Source organism: Brassica oleracea, chromosome C6 (assembly GCF_000695525.1).
Source record: "Brassica oleracea var. oleracea cultivar TO1000 chromosome C6, BOL, whole genome shotgun sequence".
Taxonomy (NCBI): domain Eukaryota; kingdom Viridiplantae; phylum Streptophyta; class Magnoliopsida; order Brassicales; family Brassicaceae; genus Brassica; species Brassica oleracea.
The window spans coordinates 3723949-3743417 of record NC_027753.1 but is presented as its reverse complement, the minus strand read 5'-3'; the positions used below and the strand labels follow the sequence as shown (position 1 = coordinate 3743417).

General features: G+C 39.4%; 1 protein-coding gene across 1 annotated transcript; it reads right to left on the bottom strand.

Annotated features, from left to right (window-relative positions):
- Positions 1-2977: 2977 nt before the first annotated feature.
- Positions 2978-15327, bottom strand: LOC106300024 (phosphatidylinositol 4-kinase alpha 1). The gene is made up of 27 exons (XM_013736068.1): positions 14065-15327; positions 13574-13915; positions 13249-13395; positions 12958-13125; positions 12683-12841; positions 12487-12614; positions 11895-12198; positions 11580-11748; positions 11256-11473; positions 10887-11045; positions 10003-10185; positions 8902-9429; positions 8470-8829; positions 7981-8195; positions 7369-7549; positions 7139-7275; positions 6890-7043; positions 6279-6545; positions 5681-5758; positions 5544-5588; positions 4864-5036; positions 4595-4790; positions 4277-4417; positions 3912-4120; positions 3668-3829; positions 3261-3589; positions 2978-3162 (listed from the first exon to the last, which is right to left on the bottom strand). Exons 1-26 carry the CDS (start codon positions 15031-15033, stop codon positions 3331-3333), a joined length of 6051 nt encoding a protein of 2016 aa, XP_013591522.1. The 5' UTR covers positions 15034-15327; the 3' UTR covers positions 2978-3162; positions 3261-3330.
- Between the last annotated feature and the right edge of the window lie 4142 nt (positions 15328-19469).

Sequence of the window (19469 nt, the reverse complement as noted above, 5' to 3'; positions counted from 1 at the left end):
GTAGAGCAAACATTCTACCGACAATAGTTAAAAGCGAAATTAGCAGAATGTAGAAACTACAGGTAGTAGAAGAAAGACTAAGAAGAAGACCGCCGGATCTGCTATTTTTTAGAAAGTAGTAGGAATAGTAGATTGTTTTTTCTACCATGGTAGATGGATGAAAATTTGGCAAGTTACGTTTTCTAACTCCAGTAGATTATAGTTTTCTTAGCAGATTCTACCATCTATTTCACCGTAGATGGAAGATCAGATCTTCTACCAGTTTTAGGGAGTTATTGAAATTCCTCTATCAAACATAATTTTTTCACCAATATATTTTTCATAAGTACTCATGTATGTTAAGATCATGTTCTGTATTTTTATTTTTTATTTTTGCTTCTCAATTAATTTATATGAATTTTTACAAAGTGTAATGGTAGTCATAGTCAAAAACTACCAAAAGTTGATTTTGTTCTAAGGGGACAATAGCTAAGATAAGTTGTTCCAAATTAGCAAATTTCTCATATATTAACGAATTGTTTTTTAAATTAATGGAAAACCATTGCCATTGGATTCAAGTATTGCTACTTCGACGAGAAAGAAAACTATTAGTAACGTAATCAATATACACTTATTTTTTAAAAAATTGAAGAACACTCGGTTTTAGTGCTTACGTATTCAGTGATGTGAAAACAAAAAATAAGAATATGGAGCTTAGGAGGATTCAAATGTCGACAAGGAGAAATCATTTAACATCCATATGCGTTTGGCTCTCGCGTCACTTCCTTCTTTGTAGAACATCTTTTTTTGAATGAATGTTAAATTTTATTTACCAAAAAAAAATCTTTTTACATCAAAGTGTAGACATTTTCAAAAGAACTACTACTTCTCAACTTCTATCTCAAGAAAACACAAACTCCAAATATGAAAATTTCTACTCTAGTTCCAAACAAAAATTGGAGACCATCAGCCATACTCCTCCCCTTCTGCATTTCAACCAGGCTACGCTTATTCCTTACCCCCTTATCAACAAGCTTCTGTAGCATGGTAATGGCCATAGGCTTCTCACCGTGCTTAATCCTATCCATTTCCCTTCAAAGCGCGTAAACAACAGCTTGGAATGAATATTTAACACAAAAAGTGCTCTTCACACCCCTAGAATTGTCTGATATCAGCGACACAATAGCAGCCCAATCATTAGAGTGAGCACTTCGAAGAATACCAAGAGTGAGATGCTCCCAAAGCTGAGAAGAGTAAGCACATTCGAAGAATAAATGGTCTCTAGTCTCTGCTGCATTCTTACAAAGCACACATGTTGTATTAACTCCCAAACTCCATCTAGCAACTTTGTCCATTGTAGCAAGTCTATTTAACAATGCTAGCCAAGTAATGAACGTAAACTTTGGCGTCGCCTTAGAGAACCAAACACTTTTTGCCCAAGGACATTGACCATAAGTTTCTCTAAGCAGCAACCAAGTTTCATGAGTTGAGAATTTCTTTTTGAATCCTGACTTCCCTTTCCACTTATTAACATCCTCCACATTATATCTCATCTTCTCCTTTACCAATCTCAGCTCAGCTTCTATTTCATTAAGAATTACATTTATGTGGTTTCTTCTTCTCCTTATACACCGAACGACTTCCTCTAAAGTGGCTTCTTTCCTCACACCCATATCAATAATGCCTCTATCTTCCAAAAGATCAAACAGCATTCCCTTTCCAGACCACTTATCAAACCAAAACCAAAACGAAGTATGACGTCCATTACCCACTTCCTTATGATAGAAGTTTTTTGCAACAACTCTCATCTTCAATATCTTCCTCCACCTCAAGGAACCAACTTGACTCTTAGAATTTACTTCCCAAAAGCTCTTCTTCTTAAGCAAATAGAACTTAATCCACTTACCCCAGAGCGAATCTCCAGACAACAACCTCCAGATAAGCTTAAACCCATAGACCTTATTGACCTCTTTCAGACTTCTTATCCCCAAACCACCTTCATTTTTTGGTTTACTGATATCCCTCCACGCTACCTTGGTCTTAAGTACAGGCCCATACCAAAGAAAAGAAGCACAAAGTTGTTCTATCTCCTTCATACACTTGCTAGGGAGCCTGAAAACCGCAGCCCAGAAATTTACTATACTCATAAGCACATGAGTGATCAACTGAAGCCGACCGGCATAAGAGAGGAATCGACAGGTCCAGGTGCTGATCTTGCTACGAACTCTTTCCACCAAAGGAACATAGTCTTGCTTGCTCATTGCTTTAGTCATCAACGGGAGACCTAGGTAACGAACATGGAGCTTTCCTTCAGCAAATGGAAAGTTTCTCAAAATTCTGCTTCTTTCTTCCTCGACAACTCCTGCCATGGAAATAAGTGCATACACGTCTCTTTTCTTTCTTGCAATCTTTGTGGATTTATGGATATTTACATGGGACATTTAAAACTTTGTGGATGATCGACTGACTGGTTATCATGCCTACGTTTTAATCTTGGAGAACTGAGGTAAAATATGTTTCTTTTATTAGTTGGAAGATCCAGTTGTATATGTAAAACCCACCACGCAAATTTTTGTTGCTCTTCGTTTTTTGCTTTGCGTGACAAATGTAGAGTTGATCGACTTTTATTGTTTTCAAGGTCAATAGGGACTAGAGAGGTAAAGTTTCCCGTTTGTATTCAAGATTGTGATGTACGATCCAAGAAAAAAATCATTGTTGTTGAGGGCTTGGTTCCATGAAACTGAGCAACTAAATAGTCATTTCGAAGTGTTTGAGGATAATGAAAGTTTGAGCTCTGACTTCAAGTACTGTATAGTCTTCGTAAGAGAGGCTTGAATCGAAATGAAACTGTCTCGAGGTTTGAACAAAAGAAAACGTAAGGGGAAACGACAAAAGAGGGAGTGAGATGGGCGAGGATTCTCGTTCGTGGCAATTAGGGTTAGAATAGCTTTTTACCTCATGTTTCTAGAATCATTTTCTGATGCTGGAGATCGTCTGGTTAGTGAAATAACCAAGTAGGTTCTTATGTCAACAGGATAATATGATATACGTGGATCAGTTCTTATCATCAATGAATCAAATACATTAATAGCTTGCACCTTACGTTATCTTTAAGCTCGTCACACAACACTCCTAATTTTGTCTTTTGTCTTTTGTCTTTTGTCTTTTGTCAATAGCAAAGCCCTAAGAGAACAAAAATAAGAGAGAAAATAAAACTCCTTAAAACTACTACTAACGAAGGAAACAAAAATTAAATGAATATTAATTCGGATGATTTTTACCTGCAAATTATTATGCAACTCTGGTTTACGATAATCGAATTCCTCTTCCTCTTCTTTTTTTTTTGTTGGTTTACTTCTCGATGCCTTGTTGCAGATACTGAATCAAGTCGTAGCCAGCAGTAGTCCACTTGTTATACGCATCTGTACAGACATGGATCATGAAGTGTGCAGCTTCACGTTCGCTCATCTCTGGGTGAAATCTTTTCCTTAGGTTACCAATTGGATCTCCTCTGCTAAAGCAAGGCAATCCACTGTCTAGCATCATTTGCACCGTGCTTATGATCCCGTCCATGTACCGGCGAGCAGCCAAGTATCCTTTGACGCACAAGCTTTTTATGCAGAAAAGACGTAAGATTATCTCTCTGATAACAAAAAGAAAGATTTGAGAAATTTTTTAAGATATCTACCTCACAAATTGATGCCATGTTTTGCTTTTCATAACACCTGATGGATCTAGCAACTGAGTCATTTCGTGGCTCAATTTGAAGTGAGCACTCTCGAACCGCATGTTTCCACCAGGTGAAGTTTCCAATATGAAACCAAAGTCGATGTGGACAAGTCTTCCCACGCTGCATTAACGTAACACATGGTGTTATTTTCAAGAAATTTCCCACATAAATAATATTGTCCAGAGAGAGTTAGGAAGCATACTCATCAAAGAGGAGATTTCCGTTGTGTCTGTCTTTGGGTTGGAGCAAAAGACTAGCCACAGCATAACCGGCACTGCTGATGAGGAAGTTCTCTCTTGCTGTTTCAAAGGTGGCTGAGCCCACGGGTCCATAGTCTTGTTGAAAGATTTCATACAAACCCCCGTCAGTTGTTTCACCCATTTGACTTCTGCTTCGTGTGTTAGGCACAACCTGTAATCAAAGTAAAGAAAAGAGATGGAAGTTCCATTAAAAAGAAAACCGTATGAACCTTATCTGATGCACGAAAATTCTTATACAACCAAAATCTATTCTAACCAGCAATAAGAGAAATAAGCTTAAGATTAACACATTTTAGACCGAGTTTACCTCAATGATTCCCCTCTCGTCACCAGTTGGGAGTACTCCATATGGAAAAAGATAAAGATTAAGACCAACCGCTTGAAATATATCTCTAAGAAGAGATATCACTTGAAGGGCAAGAACATCTTGTCGGCAATCATCTCCGACCTGAATACAAGAGCAAATCAGACTGACAGTAAATACCAACTAGTGGGAGCGCATGACTGATTTTGTTTTTGGGGTATTGGCAAATACTATTAGAATTATGAAAGATATCACAGTAGAATAGCTTTCATGTGGACCTAGAAACCCTACAAATTGTATGAAAATCATACCAAGGCTTACCTTGAAAATGCAAGCCTGTGGTTTCACATCATTATGGTCACCATCACGATCAACAACGTTGAAAGTTATCATGATAGGGACTTTGGCAGCTGATTGTAAGGGTATTCCACTGTCTACACGGATACCCCTAACAAGCTTACTAGGAGCAGTTGGCAAATAGAGGTCATCTCCCTGCATTTCAATTTTCTCCAACTCCCTGCCATAAATAAAGTGTTAGATTAACCTTGCATCCAACATACCCACCCATACCATGAAAGATAAAATTATACCTCCTGATACCGGCTCTGCGCTCTTCTTTTGGAAGGGGAAATAGCACCCCGGAAATCGATGTAACTTTGTCAAAGAAGTCGAACTCTCTAGTGAACATGTCCAAGGCACTGGGACTGAAACCATCAATAATATGCTGCCGAACTTGTGGCAAAATTTCTTGGAATGATGCATTCTGAAATATTACAGAAACAACAGGTGAGCTCGGATTTTTACAGCCGACCAGTCCAAAGCTATATAACAAAGTTCTACCGCCATCTCTGTCTAAACAAACTAATCACTTTCTCACTAAATCTATTCAAAAGATACTTTCCAATGAAAAATTCATGCTAATACAGAACTATAAGTCATGAAACTCATTTTCACTTTTGGAATTATGTAACTACAACTAGCGATCAACATGTCAAATCAAGAATGCTTTCAGCCTCATATAACATGTGAAGAATAACCTAACCAGAAGACTTTGCAGATGTTTTCTGCATGAGACCAGTTATTGGAACTCGGGATACTCACGGCCAGTACATTGTACTACATGACAATGTTTTTGAATATTGTGAAAGATCGTTAAGCTACATATCAGCAGTAACATAGATAACACACTAGCCAAACCGGAGTAAGATGCCGATTCCAGAAAAACTAAGACCAACGAAATATAAGCAGAAAATTATAATAATGGGCAAACCTTATCGATAGCGCCCTCCTTTGGTGTTTCCTGAACAGACTCACCCTGGCATTATAAGAGATATATGAAATTAACAAATCTCTACAAAGGATACAAGAAAAACTAAGATCTTCCGAAGTCCACTAAGTTAAATTTACCTGCAGATGCCAAATGAGAATATGGGCAAATATGTCGCTTCTTTGGGTAGCTCTAAGAAGATACCCTTCCACCAACCTCTGCATTCAAAAAGAAATCAAAATGTTAAACATCTTCAAATCCAGGAAAAAAGGAAAGACGTAATATCCAGCTTCCCTAGAAGTATAATTTCTGTAGAGTTTGAGGATACTGTGACAAGAAAAACCGTGAGCAGTCAAAGGCCTAATTACAAAAGAATAGACATGGTTTTGAAACTGTGAGGTTGATAATCCAATTCTACTTTTTAAACTAATAGCTTTAGATAAAAGACCAACAGAACAAAAGTTCCTGGGCTCGTAGTTTCTTTTTCACACCATGGTTTGGATAAATTGTGGGAAATGCCGCAGTACACAAAATGCAGAATTTCTATTTTTGAGACTAATAAAGCCGCCCATATAAAACAATTCAACGACAGCACTGAAAAAGCAATATGATAAAACTTCACGTATTACGCAGAATGGTATAATTCAAATCTAACGAGCACATGACGAATGATATACTTGAAATAGCTTATACCCCAACATCCTTAAAGAGACTCTATGTATATTAGATAAGACGTACCCCTTCATCATAGCGTAGAGACTGCACCAACTGGGGCATGAAGAAAGTAACTCGGTCAGGAGGATAGGACTCCAAAACTCTTAGTACATATGCCATGACACGTGGATGACCTTTATAAGCAGGAGTGAGGAACTCAAGAGCCTGTGTGATTGAACAAGCAGCCCAGTGTGGTAGCTGCTGCAACAGCGCCGAGTCCTCTTCAACATTTTTGGGTGTTACAAAGTACGGCAATGCCTGGGGAATTGTACGAAGATCTACAATATGTGTCTGCATGAAAGAGTTTCAGTGAGAAAGCTCATAAACATCAGACGACCAATAAAAAAATTAGCCATGACAGCAAACAGCATTTAATATACCAAAGAGGTTTAGAGCATGTACAACCCTAGCAATCTGATTCTTAACAGAAATTTCAGTCCCTTCAATAAATTATTCAGTTAGAAGTATCATGGCCAAACTTTTTCCCAGTTGCACCATGCCTCGCTGATTTTGTGGGATGGTGCAAGCTCTTAGTAAACTTAAAACCAAAGGTACAGTATGCCCCTCTTAAACTAAAAAATTGTAAAAGGTCTGTCTTTCTACAGTCTTAGAGGAGCAGCATCTATAATTCATACCTGAACAAGCTGAGTGACTTCGGATTTCACAGCAGCATTTGCCGGAAATCTTGAAGCAAGAGATAAAGCAATGCGAGGGTCCACTGAAAAGGCGGTTTTAGCATGTTCGGTCCATTTTTCGGAGCTTATTTTCAGCCGCGAATATGGACTGTCCCTGTACATACGTTGCCAATTGGAAGAATGAAAATCATTTACGTCAAAGAGAACTAATGAGAAGTGAAAGCGTCATAAAAGGAAACCAAGTTTTACTTTGAACTAATAGGTTGGGCCCATACGTCAAGCCTGTCAGCTTCATGCTGGCAGAGCATTAGGAGCAACTGCTTCCTTTTTTCTTTTCCCATAGTGTAGTTGTCCATCTCACCCCAGACGGGATGATACTGATCAGTCTGTAGACATGCAGCCAAAGTAAATATCATATTTTGCAGTCAAACTATGTTACTCAGAGAAAGTAGAAAAAAGTTTGCAGATGGTTACTGTACCACGTCAATCAAGTTCCCAATTTCACGAGATTTTCCTTTGGAATCAGACGGACTTAAATCCGATAGCTCGTTTGATAAAAAGTGAACAAAAACCGAAACAGATAGAGCCTCGCTTTGACAAAAATTCGGAATATTTACATCATACCACTCTGGTTGATGAGCAAACCAGCCTAAGGAAGTCCTGGAAAAAGTAGAAAAGACATAATTTCTTATTGAAGTGTACGAAAATAGAACAAAGGTATAACAGAGATAATAAAATTGGCCTAAGCATCAAGCCATTTGAAAACACAGGGACATGCCATATTAAATGGCTGATTAACATAAGGCCTAAAATGTAGCTACTTTCAGTTTCTCCTCAGTCTATGATATAGCTATTAAAATAGCAGACACTAGGCCATAGTTCAATGCAATGTGCAATGGCAATTCAAGTTAAATCCTAAGGCGGACAAAACAGTAAGAGAGCCTATGAAGGTAGAAAATAATCAAATGTGTGACGCAGATCATAGACGCAGGATGGTAGATCTCCAAAGAGAAAGAATAACAAAATGTATGGTGCAACATAAAACAATGGCCCATCTTAAAAAATAACACTGCGAATTAGCAAAAACTGACCTGTAAATTCGATCTTCCAATAGCTGGAGTCCAGATCTGAATTTCTGCATGTTGCCTTGTGTTTGGCAAGAGCAGAACTTCAGTCCAAGGAGCATCAAAGAAAAAAAGGTACCAGCAGCTGCAGGGTGGCGAGTAAAGCACCAGTCAAGGTCTGTACTCCGTTGTAACATCCGACCTAGCAGCAAGAGTTGCTCCGTACTATTATGTCGAACAACCTAAAGAAGCATTTTGTGATAAGAAACTCACTTAAATACGTATATGCTTCGTTAATGATTAGTATGCAAATTCCCAAGTGAAACGAAACTACTCCAAGACTACAACTTTGTTGCGGTCTTTCACAGAAAAGTGATATTTGATCAACTAGTATTATAAGAAAAATCAGCACTAATAACACTCTAGATCGTCTTAACCAATGACTAAGAAGAATCGAGTTGATCCATCTACATGAGTTCCGTCTGTATAAGAAAAAGTAGAGAGATAAATCCTAACCTCAAAACGATCAATTAAAAATCCAAGCCACAGTCTGTGAGCGACTATTTGGTCAACTGGATCACTTTCCGGTGATCCTTCTGGTTCCCCAGGGGTAAGATGAGGTCTTAATTTTGCAGCTGGCCCAGAGTATCGCACATCAGACGCAAAGAGTCCTCGCTTTGTATCAATTGTCCATATCCATGCATCAACAAGCTCGGCAAGGACTAGAGATACAAGTTGAGGAGCAGCAGAAACCAACCAGGTCCAAATAAAAATTCCGGTTTCCATAGCATCTGGAGTAGATATATATGCAGGACACCAACAAAGGAGACGAAGTAACTGAGAAAAGCCTTCCACATTCGTTTTTGACTCAGTACCCTGATGCCACAAGAAGAGAAATCAGAATACATGTGCTCGTCAATTCATCTGTTCTTGGTTAGAAAACCTTACCAGATTTGACAGAAGTAGTGCAGTTGCTTGAGAACAAGTTTCTCGGAATTGTGTCTTATCCACCTCTCCGCCTTTTTCAGCAGTATTAACAAATTGCTGAAGGAGACGCACAAACCGCGCGATTAACATCTCATTGAATGAGTCATCCTCTGGTTGTGGTGCCTGGGAAAATGCCCCAGATATTAATCTTTGAAGGCCACCACCAAAACCACTAGGCGCTGAGCCAGATTGAAATCCACCAATACTGTTGTACAACCTTCGCATGCCAGCAATTTCCCCAGCATGGTTGCATTTCACTGTTGCACTGACTACTCCAGTACCAAGTACCTCCAAGTTAAAGGATTCAGAAACTTTTAAGTTTGCCCCTGATGCTGCAGCTGCTGCAGCCATCACCGCTGGAATATTTGCAGTTCTTATCCCCGACCAAATTTCGTTTTTCCCAGTTCCAATCTTTATCTCAGATAGAAGAGAAACCACATCCGTTGTAGTTTGTGCTCGCTGCCATGTGTTTGCCTTACACAGCTTATCCTATGGTGGATATTAAAAACAAGAGAGGACCGTGAAACTCTATTGTAACTCAGAGAAACAACAAAAACAATTTAACTGAAGCAGAACACACGGAACAGAGCCCAGCCTTGAGACTATATACAAAAAGAATTCATGGAAACAACAACTTAAGCCCCTATGTCTAAAGTAATTGATAGTTCGTTTGTGCACCAAAAACAGACTCGTGACAATCTCAGACACTAAAGTAAGAAACACAAAACTGTACATCTGAAAAGTAACACGCAACCAATACCATAAACAATAAAACAGTAATTACGGTTGTTAAGGGAGAGAAAAACTGAATGAATCCCACCTTCTTGAATCATTTCAAGAAAATATAGAAGTCTACAACTAAAAAGCAGTTCGTTAAACACAGTAGATGGTGGGAAAACATGGAACTGCAACAGAACAGAAACAGGAATTATATCTCCACAGTACGTCTCTGTTTAAAAATGTCAAAGTAACCGACTGAATTGGCGTAAAAGATATCTGTCATAATAAGGAAATTTGAATGTGAAAATAGAAGATAATATGAATTGGTAAACAGAAGCAAACCTGAAGCAAACCCTGACTGGTACATGGAGCATATGAAAGCGATATTATGATCCATTCTCGAACAACTTTCTGGTATAAAGATCGAACAGCAGCAGTCCAAGCAGGATCATTGACAACTGTTGAAGATGTATTGTCATAAACAGAAAACAGCAAACTATCGAGACACGAAGAATGCCAGAGGACCTGCATTTTCTCATTGTCAGACGATCAACAAAGCAGAGGGATAATTTCCAAAAGAACAGTTGAAGAACGCAAAAGGCAAACACCGAAAGTCAGTAGACAGTACCAAAGACAGTGATATAAGACAGACACCAGTAAACAGAAGGAGAAGAATAAATTACTAGATGTACAACGGAGAGGAAATATGCAGAAAAAGTAAGTCGTGAAAAAATGTCTATGTTAGATCTGAAACAGCAAACACAGCATATTTGGAAGTCCTAATAAAACAAACAGACTACACCACAGGTGTCTAATGGAATTATATATGAGAAAATTGATATTTGTTAGAGATCAATAGAAAGAGAAAAACTAGATTCAGCAAAAGAAAGGAAAAAAATCTGCGATGGGTAACACATGAAATTATTGCACGCCAGTAGGAAGAAAAACACTTCAATCTGCAATTGTTCAATGCAACGCTATATGTAACCTATAAATTATTAGAATTTGATAATATTACTTAGGTTTTGGGCCTTATTCCTGTAATTTCTTCTGCGAATACTCGCCTTTAAAATATTATTATGGCTAAATATAACTCTACCTCTCCATACTTCTATCAGTGTAGTATATTCATCGTATAAATGAAATATATTGGCTCGCTTTTCTCTTACAAACATGGTGAAACTACGTATAATCTTTTGAACGAGAGAACGTATATACCCATTTACCTGAGGAAACTTGTCCCGTAACTGAGTCAACAGGTTCACAGAGATATTTCGAACGTGTTCATCTCTCTGTGACATACTCTTTATGAGGAAACAAGCATGTGCATACGTTGTCAGTTCTCTATTACGAGCATCTTTCCCAGTAAGTGATATTCGATCTTCCTGAAACCAAATGGAAGTTTTATGTAAAATTCATATACTGTTAGAATGTATAAGTGAGGAAAACACACAGAAAAGCAGAACTGGTGTTGGTGACAAAATGACCAAAGTGGATATATAAAAGGACATGAAGGAATGAACGGGCTAGAGTTGCAACCAAACGGCCCTTGGCAAAAAAATGAGCTAAAAGAGTACGACCAGGTATTTACATACCAGCCATGAGACGGCTGTTTCAAAGGATCTATGCACAATTGCCGTCAAGCACTGGGAAACAGCAGGAGTAAGATTTGGAGTTTTCAGATATTCGAAGACACAGCTGAAGGCACTTCTAGAAGCAGATACACTCGAGTCGCCGTTAAGGATACCCCCGTTGCTTATAAAGCGTATGATTTCCAAAAAAGCAACAGCAAGCAAATAGGTAGCTTTCACTCCTAATAGGATTAAAATAAAAAATATAAAAATAAGTTCTAAGCATGTAAGATAGCCAAACCAAAGTCCTTCAAGCAGATATTAAACAATAACCTAGTTTTTTTTTACCTGAAATGGTGTTCATTGATGCAACGTCAACTCGGCCACCTAAGGCAGTTGAAAGAGCAAGTCTCTGTGTTGAAGCTACTTTCTCATTTCCATTTCCTCGACGACTACCGGGATTATGAAGCGCGTTGAGTTCCAATTCGTCTTCAAGCCATTTTACAGAACTGACAACCTATAAAGAGCAATGCTCAATTAGCTACAGTTAAACTACAGAACAAGTACATATCTTCTGGGAGATGTAGGACTCAGTATTTAGAAGGCTTATAATATGGTGAACCATAAATTAAACTCTGAGGATGGCCTTCTAGACTGACTTACAAGAGGGGGAGTGCCTTGAGAAATCCGCTGAACAGCAAGAACCCACTCTGTATTCCACATGTAAGGCCCTCCCACAGCTTGCAAAGCAGCATTTATGCTCCCACTGATCACTGAATTGGAGGTTGACTTCCCAGCTGGTGTTGAAGCTTTCAAAATAGGAGGTGCTAAGCCAAAAAGGGCTATATAGAACCAAAGATTGCGGAACAACTTCAAAAGTGAGGGTTCCACATCCAAAGTAGGATCAAAATCCGAACATATTTCCGCCACTGCAGGAAGAAGAGGGCCTAAAAAATCCACACCACTCCTGGAAGAAAAGTAAGCGCGTAATAAATATTCAGGTCATTATGAAGAGAGAAATAAACTTTGGAGAAACATCCACTGAAGGCTTTCCGATTATTCTAAGCTTTTAGGACAATTGTAGAGAGGAAAATGTTTATTTATCTATATGCAATACATATGTATAAATACTTTCTTCAACAGCGAACGGTTGTTCAAGCTTTAAATTACTATATGACTAGGCAGTTAAAAGATAAATAAACCATAAACAGTGAAAAAAACTAACGTTTATATAAAGCTAAGATGATATAATTACCCGCCACTTTTGGACTCGGCAGCCAGGCCTACATCTGAACATAAGGAAAGCAAACGATGGCGATAGTCCGAACGCAATTTTGTATCCGCAAGACCATTGGCAATTGTAAGAAAACCTGCAGGAAGAGTCTACAGCACAATTGGATCTGTAAGGATCAGTATAATAGTTTAAAAATCAAACAAACATAATAAAATACCTCTATACGCTCAGTTGTAGCTTCTGGTGCTGATGTTTTGCTTTCTACAGATCCTACACTCGACAGTTTGCTCAAGTAACTTCTGGTCATTAGAACTACCGTCTCGCGGTAAGATTTCTCAAACCCTAACGTTGCTATGCGAGAAACAGCATCAAGAAGCTGCACAAAATTGGCATAGATGCATAAATAAATATGTCAACAAGGATGAAGATATCACTGCCAAATTTGGAGAAAGTAACGTATACGAGGTATCATGCTAGAAAATGGAACCATACTTGGAGTCGCAAGAAGCTAGGAGCCGAAGCATCACCCTCTTCCAAGCTTTCAATAAAAAGTGGCAATATCATGTCTGCTACTTCGGGCTTCTTCACAGCAACATTGAGATCAGCAAGCAGCCGTATCACATTTAGCTGTACAGCAGGCACTTGCTTTTCTCTATCAACCTGGACACCAAATGATGGGCCTTAGTGGAAAGGTAAAATAAAAAAGAAACCTAAAGAAGGCGGATGAACAGCTGGCAAGTTAAAATGATTTTCTCCACGGTAAGAGAAAGGTTGAAAAGTTACCTGTTCTTCATAATCATTTCTTTCACGAATACTTGACGCTAGCCCCATAACGAAGGTGTCCACTGGGGCTCGGTCCTTGGCCCAGCCAGATTCAATAATCTCACAACTAGTCTTAAATACGCTCTCAAGCAAAGCCCCTTGATCAGGCTGTTCCAACAAACAATTAGAAATACATAGAAACTTCGTTCAGTGATTTAGTTGAAAACGAACTATAATATATTAATATCTGTCCAAACTTGTAACATGATGTGTTCGATTGTACTTCTATAGAGCTCCAGCGATAGTGTAGAATATGTTGCTCGCCTGAGTGAGAACAAAATTTTACCTGAGCACAGACTGCCAGTACCAACGGTTTAAGTCGGATGAGCAACACACGAAGTGGCTGGCCTCCTCTTTCCACTGCAATCTTTGCAATCCCAGAAAGCAGAGAACCGAACAGCTCTTCACAGGCCTTCATTTTCCGCCACACAGATGTCAAGCAGGCATCGGCAGCATCTAATAGCAATGCAAGAGTCTCCAGGACCAACCTTTTAGAAGTTTTTCCATCTGTTTCCAGAGACACCAGGCTCTTGATTTTCATTTTAGCTACAGCCTGATAAACAGAGAGCTTCGCATTGACTCGAGTTTTCAGAAGTGGACCTTGTTCGTTCCAGTCTCGTTTTCTTGACTGTAAAACAAAATGCAGAAACAGAGTCATCATCTTTTCTAAGAAATCCATACTCCACTCAAGATCCGCAAAGTAAGCACCGTAGTGCTATACTACTATCCCTCATGAAAACATGCCGAATTATATTATAACCACGAGAAAAGCATTACCTTCAGAAACGCAGACATGGACTGGAGCTGCCTCTTCGCTATAAACCGCACTTGATCCTGAAGTTTAGAATCAACTTTGACTTTCTCCAAAATATGAGTGATCAACCTAAAAGCAATCTCTTGCTTCTCCAAGCTCTCGATGGACTCATCCTCAAAAGAAGCCACTTGTTGTCGAAACACAGGGTTAGAGCCTCCACTACCTTCACTAAATCCGAAGCTCAGCTGATCAACCCCAGTCTTCCACACGATGCTACCCCCATTCACCACAACAGACGAAGAACTCTTAGAGGACACGGTGGACCCGTCGCCAGGACTAGACTCCTCCGTTTTTCCTGAGGGATAACGATTCGTGCTAACGGGAGAGCTCTGAGCCGAGGAAGTATCAGAATTCGCCGAGTTCTGCTGTTCCTTGGGCGAAGGAGGCGCACGGCTCACAACAAACTGATCAAGCAGCATTGTGATCAACTTATCCCCATCAGACTGCAGAATCGACGGGAAATTCTGAGAGAGCGCCACCAAGAACGCCTTGGCAATCGACGGATCACCATCCCCATCGCCGCCGCAGCTCGTGGCGGCAATCACGACCTCACCTGTAAACCTAGCAACCTCGGTGGCGAACTCCGGAGATAGATCCGCCGCGCACGAAAGGTAACTCAAGAAATCGCAATAGAACGCAGAGATCGACTGCGAAGGGAAGGAATGCGGCCAGAAGGAGCGACGGAACGACGCAGGGACAGCGCTGAGGAAATCATTGACGGCGGATTTGGCGCGATTGTCGGTTGATTCGGGGTTCTTGGAGATGATCCGCGCGACGGCCAAGACCGCGTTGAGATGGCTCCGAGAAACCCTAGGCGATTCGGCGAGGAGCCATTCCGTTTGGGGACAACGGCCGCATATCCAAGCTAGTTTCTCCGAGAATTGCTTCGGATTCTCCGCTATAATGTCGCAAAGCTCCGTCAATGCCTCCATCGAAACGCGACGGGAAAGAAACAAAAAATTAGCTGAAAAGTCTAGATCGGATCTGCCTTTAAGACGGAGTCGAAATCTCGTGTGATCCACGAACGGCGGAGATCATAAATGTGAGTGCGGGTTTCAATTGCTCCTAATTCGTGCCTCTTTCCATGAGGAGGAGGAAGAGGAAGAAGAAGCCATGGAAGGGGTTTGAAGGTTCATTCTGATGTCGACTGAGTCCTCGTCATTCGTTTTGTCTCTTCCCTTTTTTTTCTTCTCTCGCTCTCGGGGTAATAATGATTTGTCTGTTGTGGAAGATCTCCGAAAGGGGTTAATAAGTACTAAAAATGTTTGTAGAGAGACAAGTCGGTAGAATCGGTGTAAACCATACCGGACAGCAGGTCAAAGGAAAACATGAATCGGATAACTAGATTAAGATCCGGTTTATTCATGAACAATGCGGCTATAGCTTCATGGCCGGCCTTATAAATTAAAGCTTTACGGGATGAATAAATTTCAAAAAAATGTAAGAGGCATTTGGTTAAAAGAGACATACATGCACCCATGTTCATAATTTGGGCTCGGAAAAACTCAGCGAGACGACCACTTTTTGTCGATTAAAATTAGTATATACACTCCATTTATGGGCGTTTCGAACTCGGATCAATTTTTCAAGTTTTCGGATTTAGTTTAATAGGCTCTTTCGGGTTAAGTTTCATCATTAATATTTTAGATTGTTTTTTTGCCATCAGATTCGGTGATATTTTATACTTTTGTTGTATAATATAACTTAGGAAATAGAACTTATATTTATTATTTATATATGTGTGTTTGATTAAGAGAGATCAGATGTTTTAATGTGTGTGTAGTAAAGCGAGAGAGAGATTATAGAACTTGTGTTTCATATTATTATTGTTTCAAAAGAACTACAAGTCCTATTTATACTACTTTCACGTCGGTTTAACATACAGATATTTGACAAAATAATATTATAAAATAGACAGATATTTATGTTCATGTAAAGATAAGACTTGATGGATGATCATTGACTTTTCAACATTTATCTTATAACACTCCCCCTTGATCATTCATCTTATACGTATTATGTAGTGTCTCGTTAAAAACCTAGTCACGGAAAAATCCACTGCCGTAATCTCCCCCTGAGAATAGTGGACATAGCTTTCTCGTCACAGGTCACGCAAATGCCGCATTCCGATACCATAGACATGCTTTTGGAATGTTGTAGTCGGAAGAGCTTTTGTAAAAAAATCAGCTGGATTGTCGCATGACCGTACATATTCGATGTCCACTTCTTTATTTTTCTCGAGTTCCCTTATGTACGAGAAAAATCTTGGAGGGATGTGCTTTGTTCTATCACTCTTAATGTAACCTTCTTTAAGTTGAGTAACACAAGCCGAATTGTCTTTAAATATTTTCGTCGGCTCTTTCTCGTTGACTATTCCGCTTGCTTCGTGTATGTGTTGGCTCATTGACCTAAGCCACACACATTCTCGACATGCTTCGTGAAGCGCAATAGTTTCTGCATGATTCGAAGACGTTGCAACCAGAGTTTGTTTCTGGGACCGCCAAGAGATCGCGGTTCCACCAATTGTAAAAACATAGCCGGTTTGCGATCGAGCCTTATGAGGATCTGATAAGTATCCTGCATCTGCAAACCCCATACCAAACTCGGGTTTTCTAAAATAAATTAATCCTAAATCAACTGTACCTTGGAGGTAACGAAATACATGCTTTATTCCGTCCCAGTGCATGCGAGTAGGAGCAGAGCTATATCTTGCTAATAGATTAGTAGCAAAGACAATATCAGACCTGGTACAATTTGCAATATATAACAGCTCACCGATAGCACTCATTTAAGGTACTTCAGGACATAATATTTTCTCGCTATCTTCACAGGGCCTAAAAGGATCTCTCTCAACATGGAGAGTTCTACCGACCATTTGAGTACTCAAAGGAGTCGCTTTATCCATATAAAAGCATTTCAATAATCTTTTCGTATAATTTGATTGATGCACAAATATTCCTTCTCGGAGATGCTCAATCTGGAGCCCAAGATAAAACTTTGTCTTGCCGAGATCTTTCATTCGAACTCCTCTTTCTTATGAGTTCGAGCATCATCAACCTCTTTTTGAGTTCCTATTATGTTCAGGTCATCTACATATACAACAATGATCACAAAGCCAGATGACGATTTCTTTATAAAAACGCATGGACATATCGCATTATTCACATATCCTTTTACTCAAAAGATATTCACTTAAGCGATTGTACCACATGCGTCCGGATTGCTTTAATCCGTAAAGTGACCCTGGCATTTTCATTCCCTCAGGGAGTTTCATATATATATCATTATCCAACGATCCATACAAATATGCAGTCACAATGTCCATGAGATGCATTTCAAGATTTTTAGACGCCGTTAGGCTCATCAAAAATCTAAACGTAATTGCATCCATTACCGGAGAATACGTTTCTTCAAAATCAATTCTCGGTCTCTGAGAAAAACCTTGGGCAACTAATCGGGCTTTATACCGTGTTACTTCATTTTTCTCATTTACTTTTCTCACGAATACCCACTTATACCCAACAGGATTTATATTCGCAGGCGTTATGACTATAGGTCCAAAGACATTTCTTTTATTCAGGGAGAGTAATTCAATTTGAATGGTCTTCTTCCACTCCTCCCAATCATGTATTTTCTGACATTCCAAAATGGAACTTGGATCGGGATCATCATATTCATGATCGATCTCTTTGGACACATAAAAGGAGAACATTCCATCAATATCTTTTATCTTATTTCCACAACTTTTCATCTCGGGCGTAGTTGATGGAAATCTCATACTTTTCTGCTCCCTTCTCGTCATCTGGATCATCTTTATCTATGCCTTCTTTCAGACATTTTTTATTAACAGGTTCTTTTGGAACCTTTCCATTTATGTCTTCTTTCAGACTTCTTTCAATATCAGGTTCTTCTGGAACCTTACTTTGTTCATCCAATTTCTTTTTCTTTCGGAGATTTTTATCTTTAGAACTGGCCTCCCCCTCTTTAACTGAACCCGAGGTTCATTCATTTTATTTCCATCAGTTTTTTCTCTAGGAACATCAACTCTTGATGGAACATTTTCCGCGGGTATACATGACTTCGTCACCCTTCTCGTATCTGTGAACGCATCTGGTAACTGGTTTGCCAAATTATGCAAATGCACAATTTTCTGAACTTCCAGCTCTCTTTGATTCGTAGGGGGATCAAGGTGTAACAACGACGGTGTACACCAAGTAATCTCTTTAGGAATTCGATTAATTTCTCCCCCTAACACTGGAAATTCATCCTCATTAAAATGGCAATCGGAAAATTGTGCCGTAAACATATCACCAGTTACTGGTTCCAGATATCTTATTATACTTGGTGACGTATAGCCCACATATATTCCCAATCTCCTTTGTGGGCCCATTTTTGTTCTTTGTGGTGGAGCTATCGGAACATAGACCGCACAACCAAAGACACTGAGATGGGATACATCTGGCTCTTGCCCAGATGCCAATTGTAATGGGGAGTACTTATGATATGCACTCAGTCTTAACCGGACCAGTGCAGCCGCATGCAATATAGCATGACCCCATACAGAAATTGGGAGCTTCGTTCTCAAGACTAACGGTCTTGCAATCAACTGCAACCGTTTTATCAATGACTCGGCCATGCCATTTTGTGTATGCACATGGGGAACTGGATGCTCCACATCAATCCCCATTGAATACAATAATCATCAAAGGCTTACGATGTAAACTCACCAGCATTATCAAGCCTTACTTTCTTAATGGCATACTCTGACAACTGCGTTCTCAGCTTTATTATCTGGGCAATGAACTTTGCGAAAGCCGTATTTCGTGTTGTCAAAAGACACACACTTGACCATCTACTAGATGCGTCAATCAATACCATGAAATACCTTATAATTTTTCCTTGAGAACATGCATTACATGTAAACTCGCCCGTTTGCAAAAATTTTCCGTTTTTCAACGGATGGCCATTCGAATTTTGCACTATCTTTATCATCATGACTGAACCAGGATGTCCTAGCCTCTCATGCCAAATTTTAAATGTATTAGTAAACTTCATGTTTACCACGGCATAGGACTCAGTCATGGTTATTTTCGTACAATATAGTCCAGAGGATAACATTCTTAACTCTTCCAATATATGTTTCCTCTCGGACTTAATGCAAAGAAATTCAATGCCATCTTTACTCATAGTCTCAATATGATATCCATTTCTTCGGATATCCTTAAAACTTAATAAGTTTCTATGAGACATGGGGGAATACAATGCATCACTTATTTCAAATATTGTTCTTCCTGGCATTGAAAATTTCGCTCTTCCAGAGCCCATAATAATCTTTGCATTACAGATATTGTACTTACGCTTCCAGCGT

Excerpts from the sequence above, each read along its gene's own strand:
- LOC106300024 (XM_013736068.1), bottom strand. The coding sequence starts at position 15,033 with ATGGAGGCATTGACGGAGCTTTGCGACATTATAGCGGAGAATCCGAAG. Across the intron at positions 7,044-7,138 it reads GCCCAACCTATTAGTTCAAA|GGACAGTCCATATTCGCGGC; the intron begins GTAAAACTTGGT and ends ACGTATGTACAG. Across the intron at positions 5,759-6,278 it reads CTCTACGCTATGATGAAGGG|AGGTTGGTGGAAGGGTATCT; the intron begins GTACGTCTTATC and ends TTTTGAATGCAG.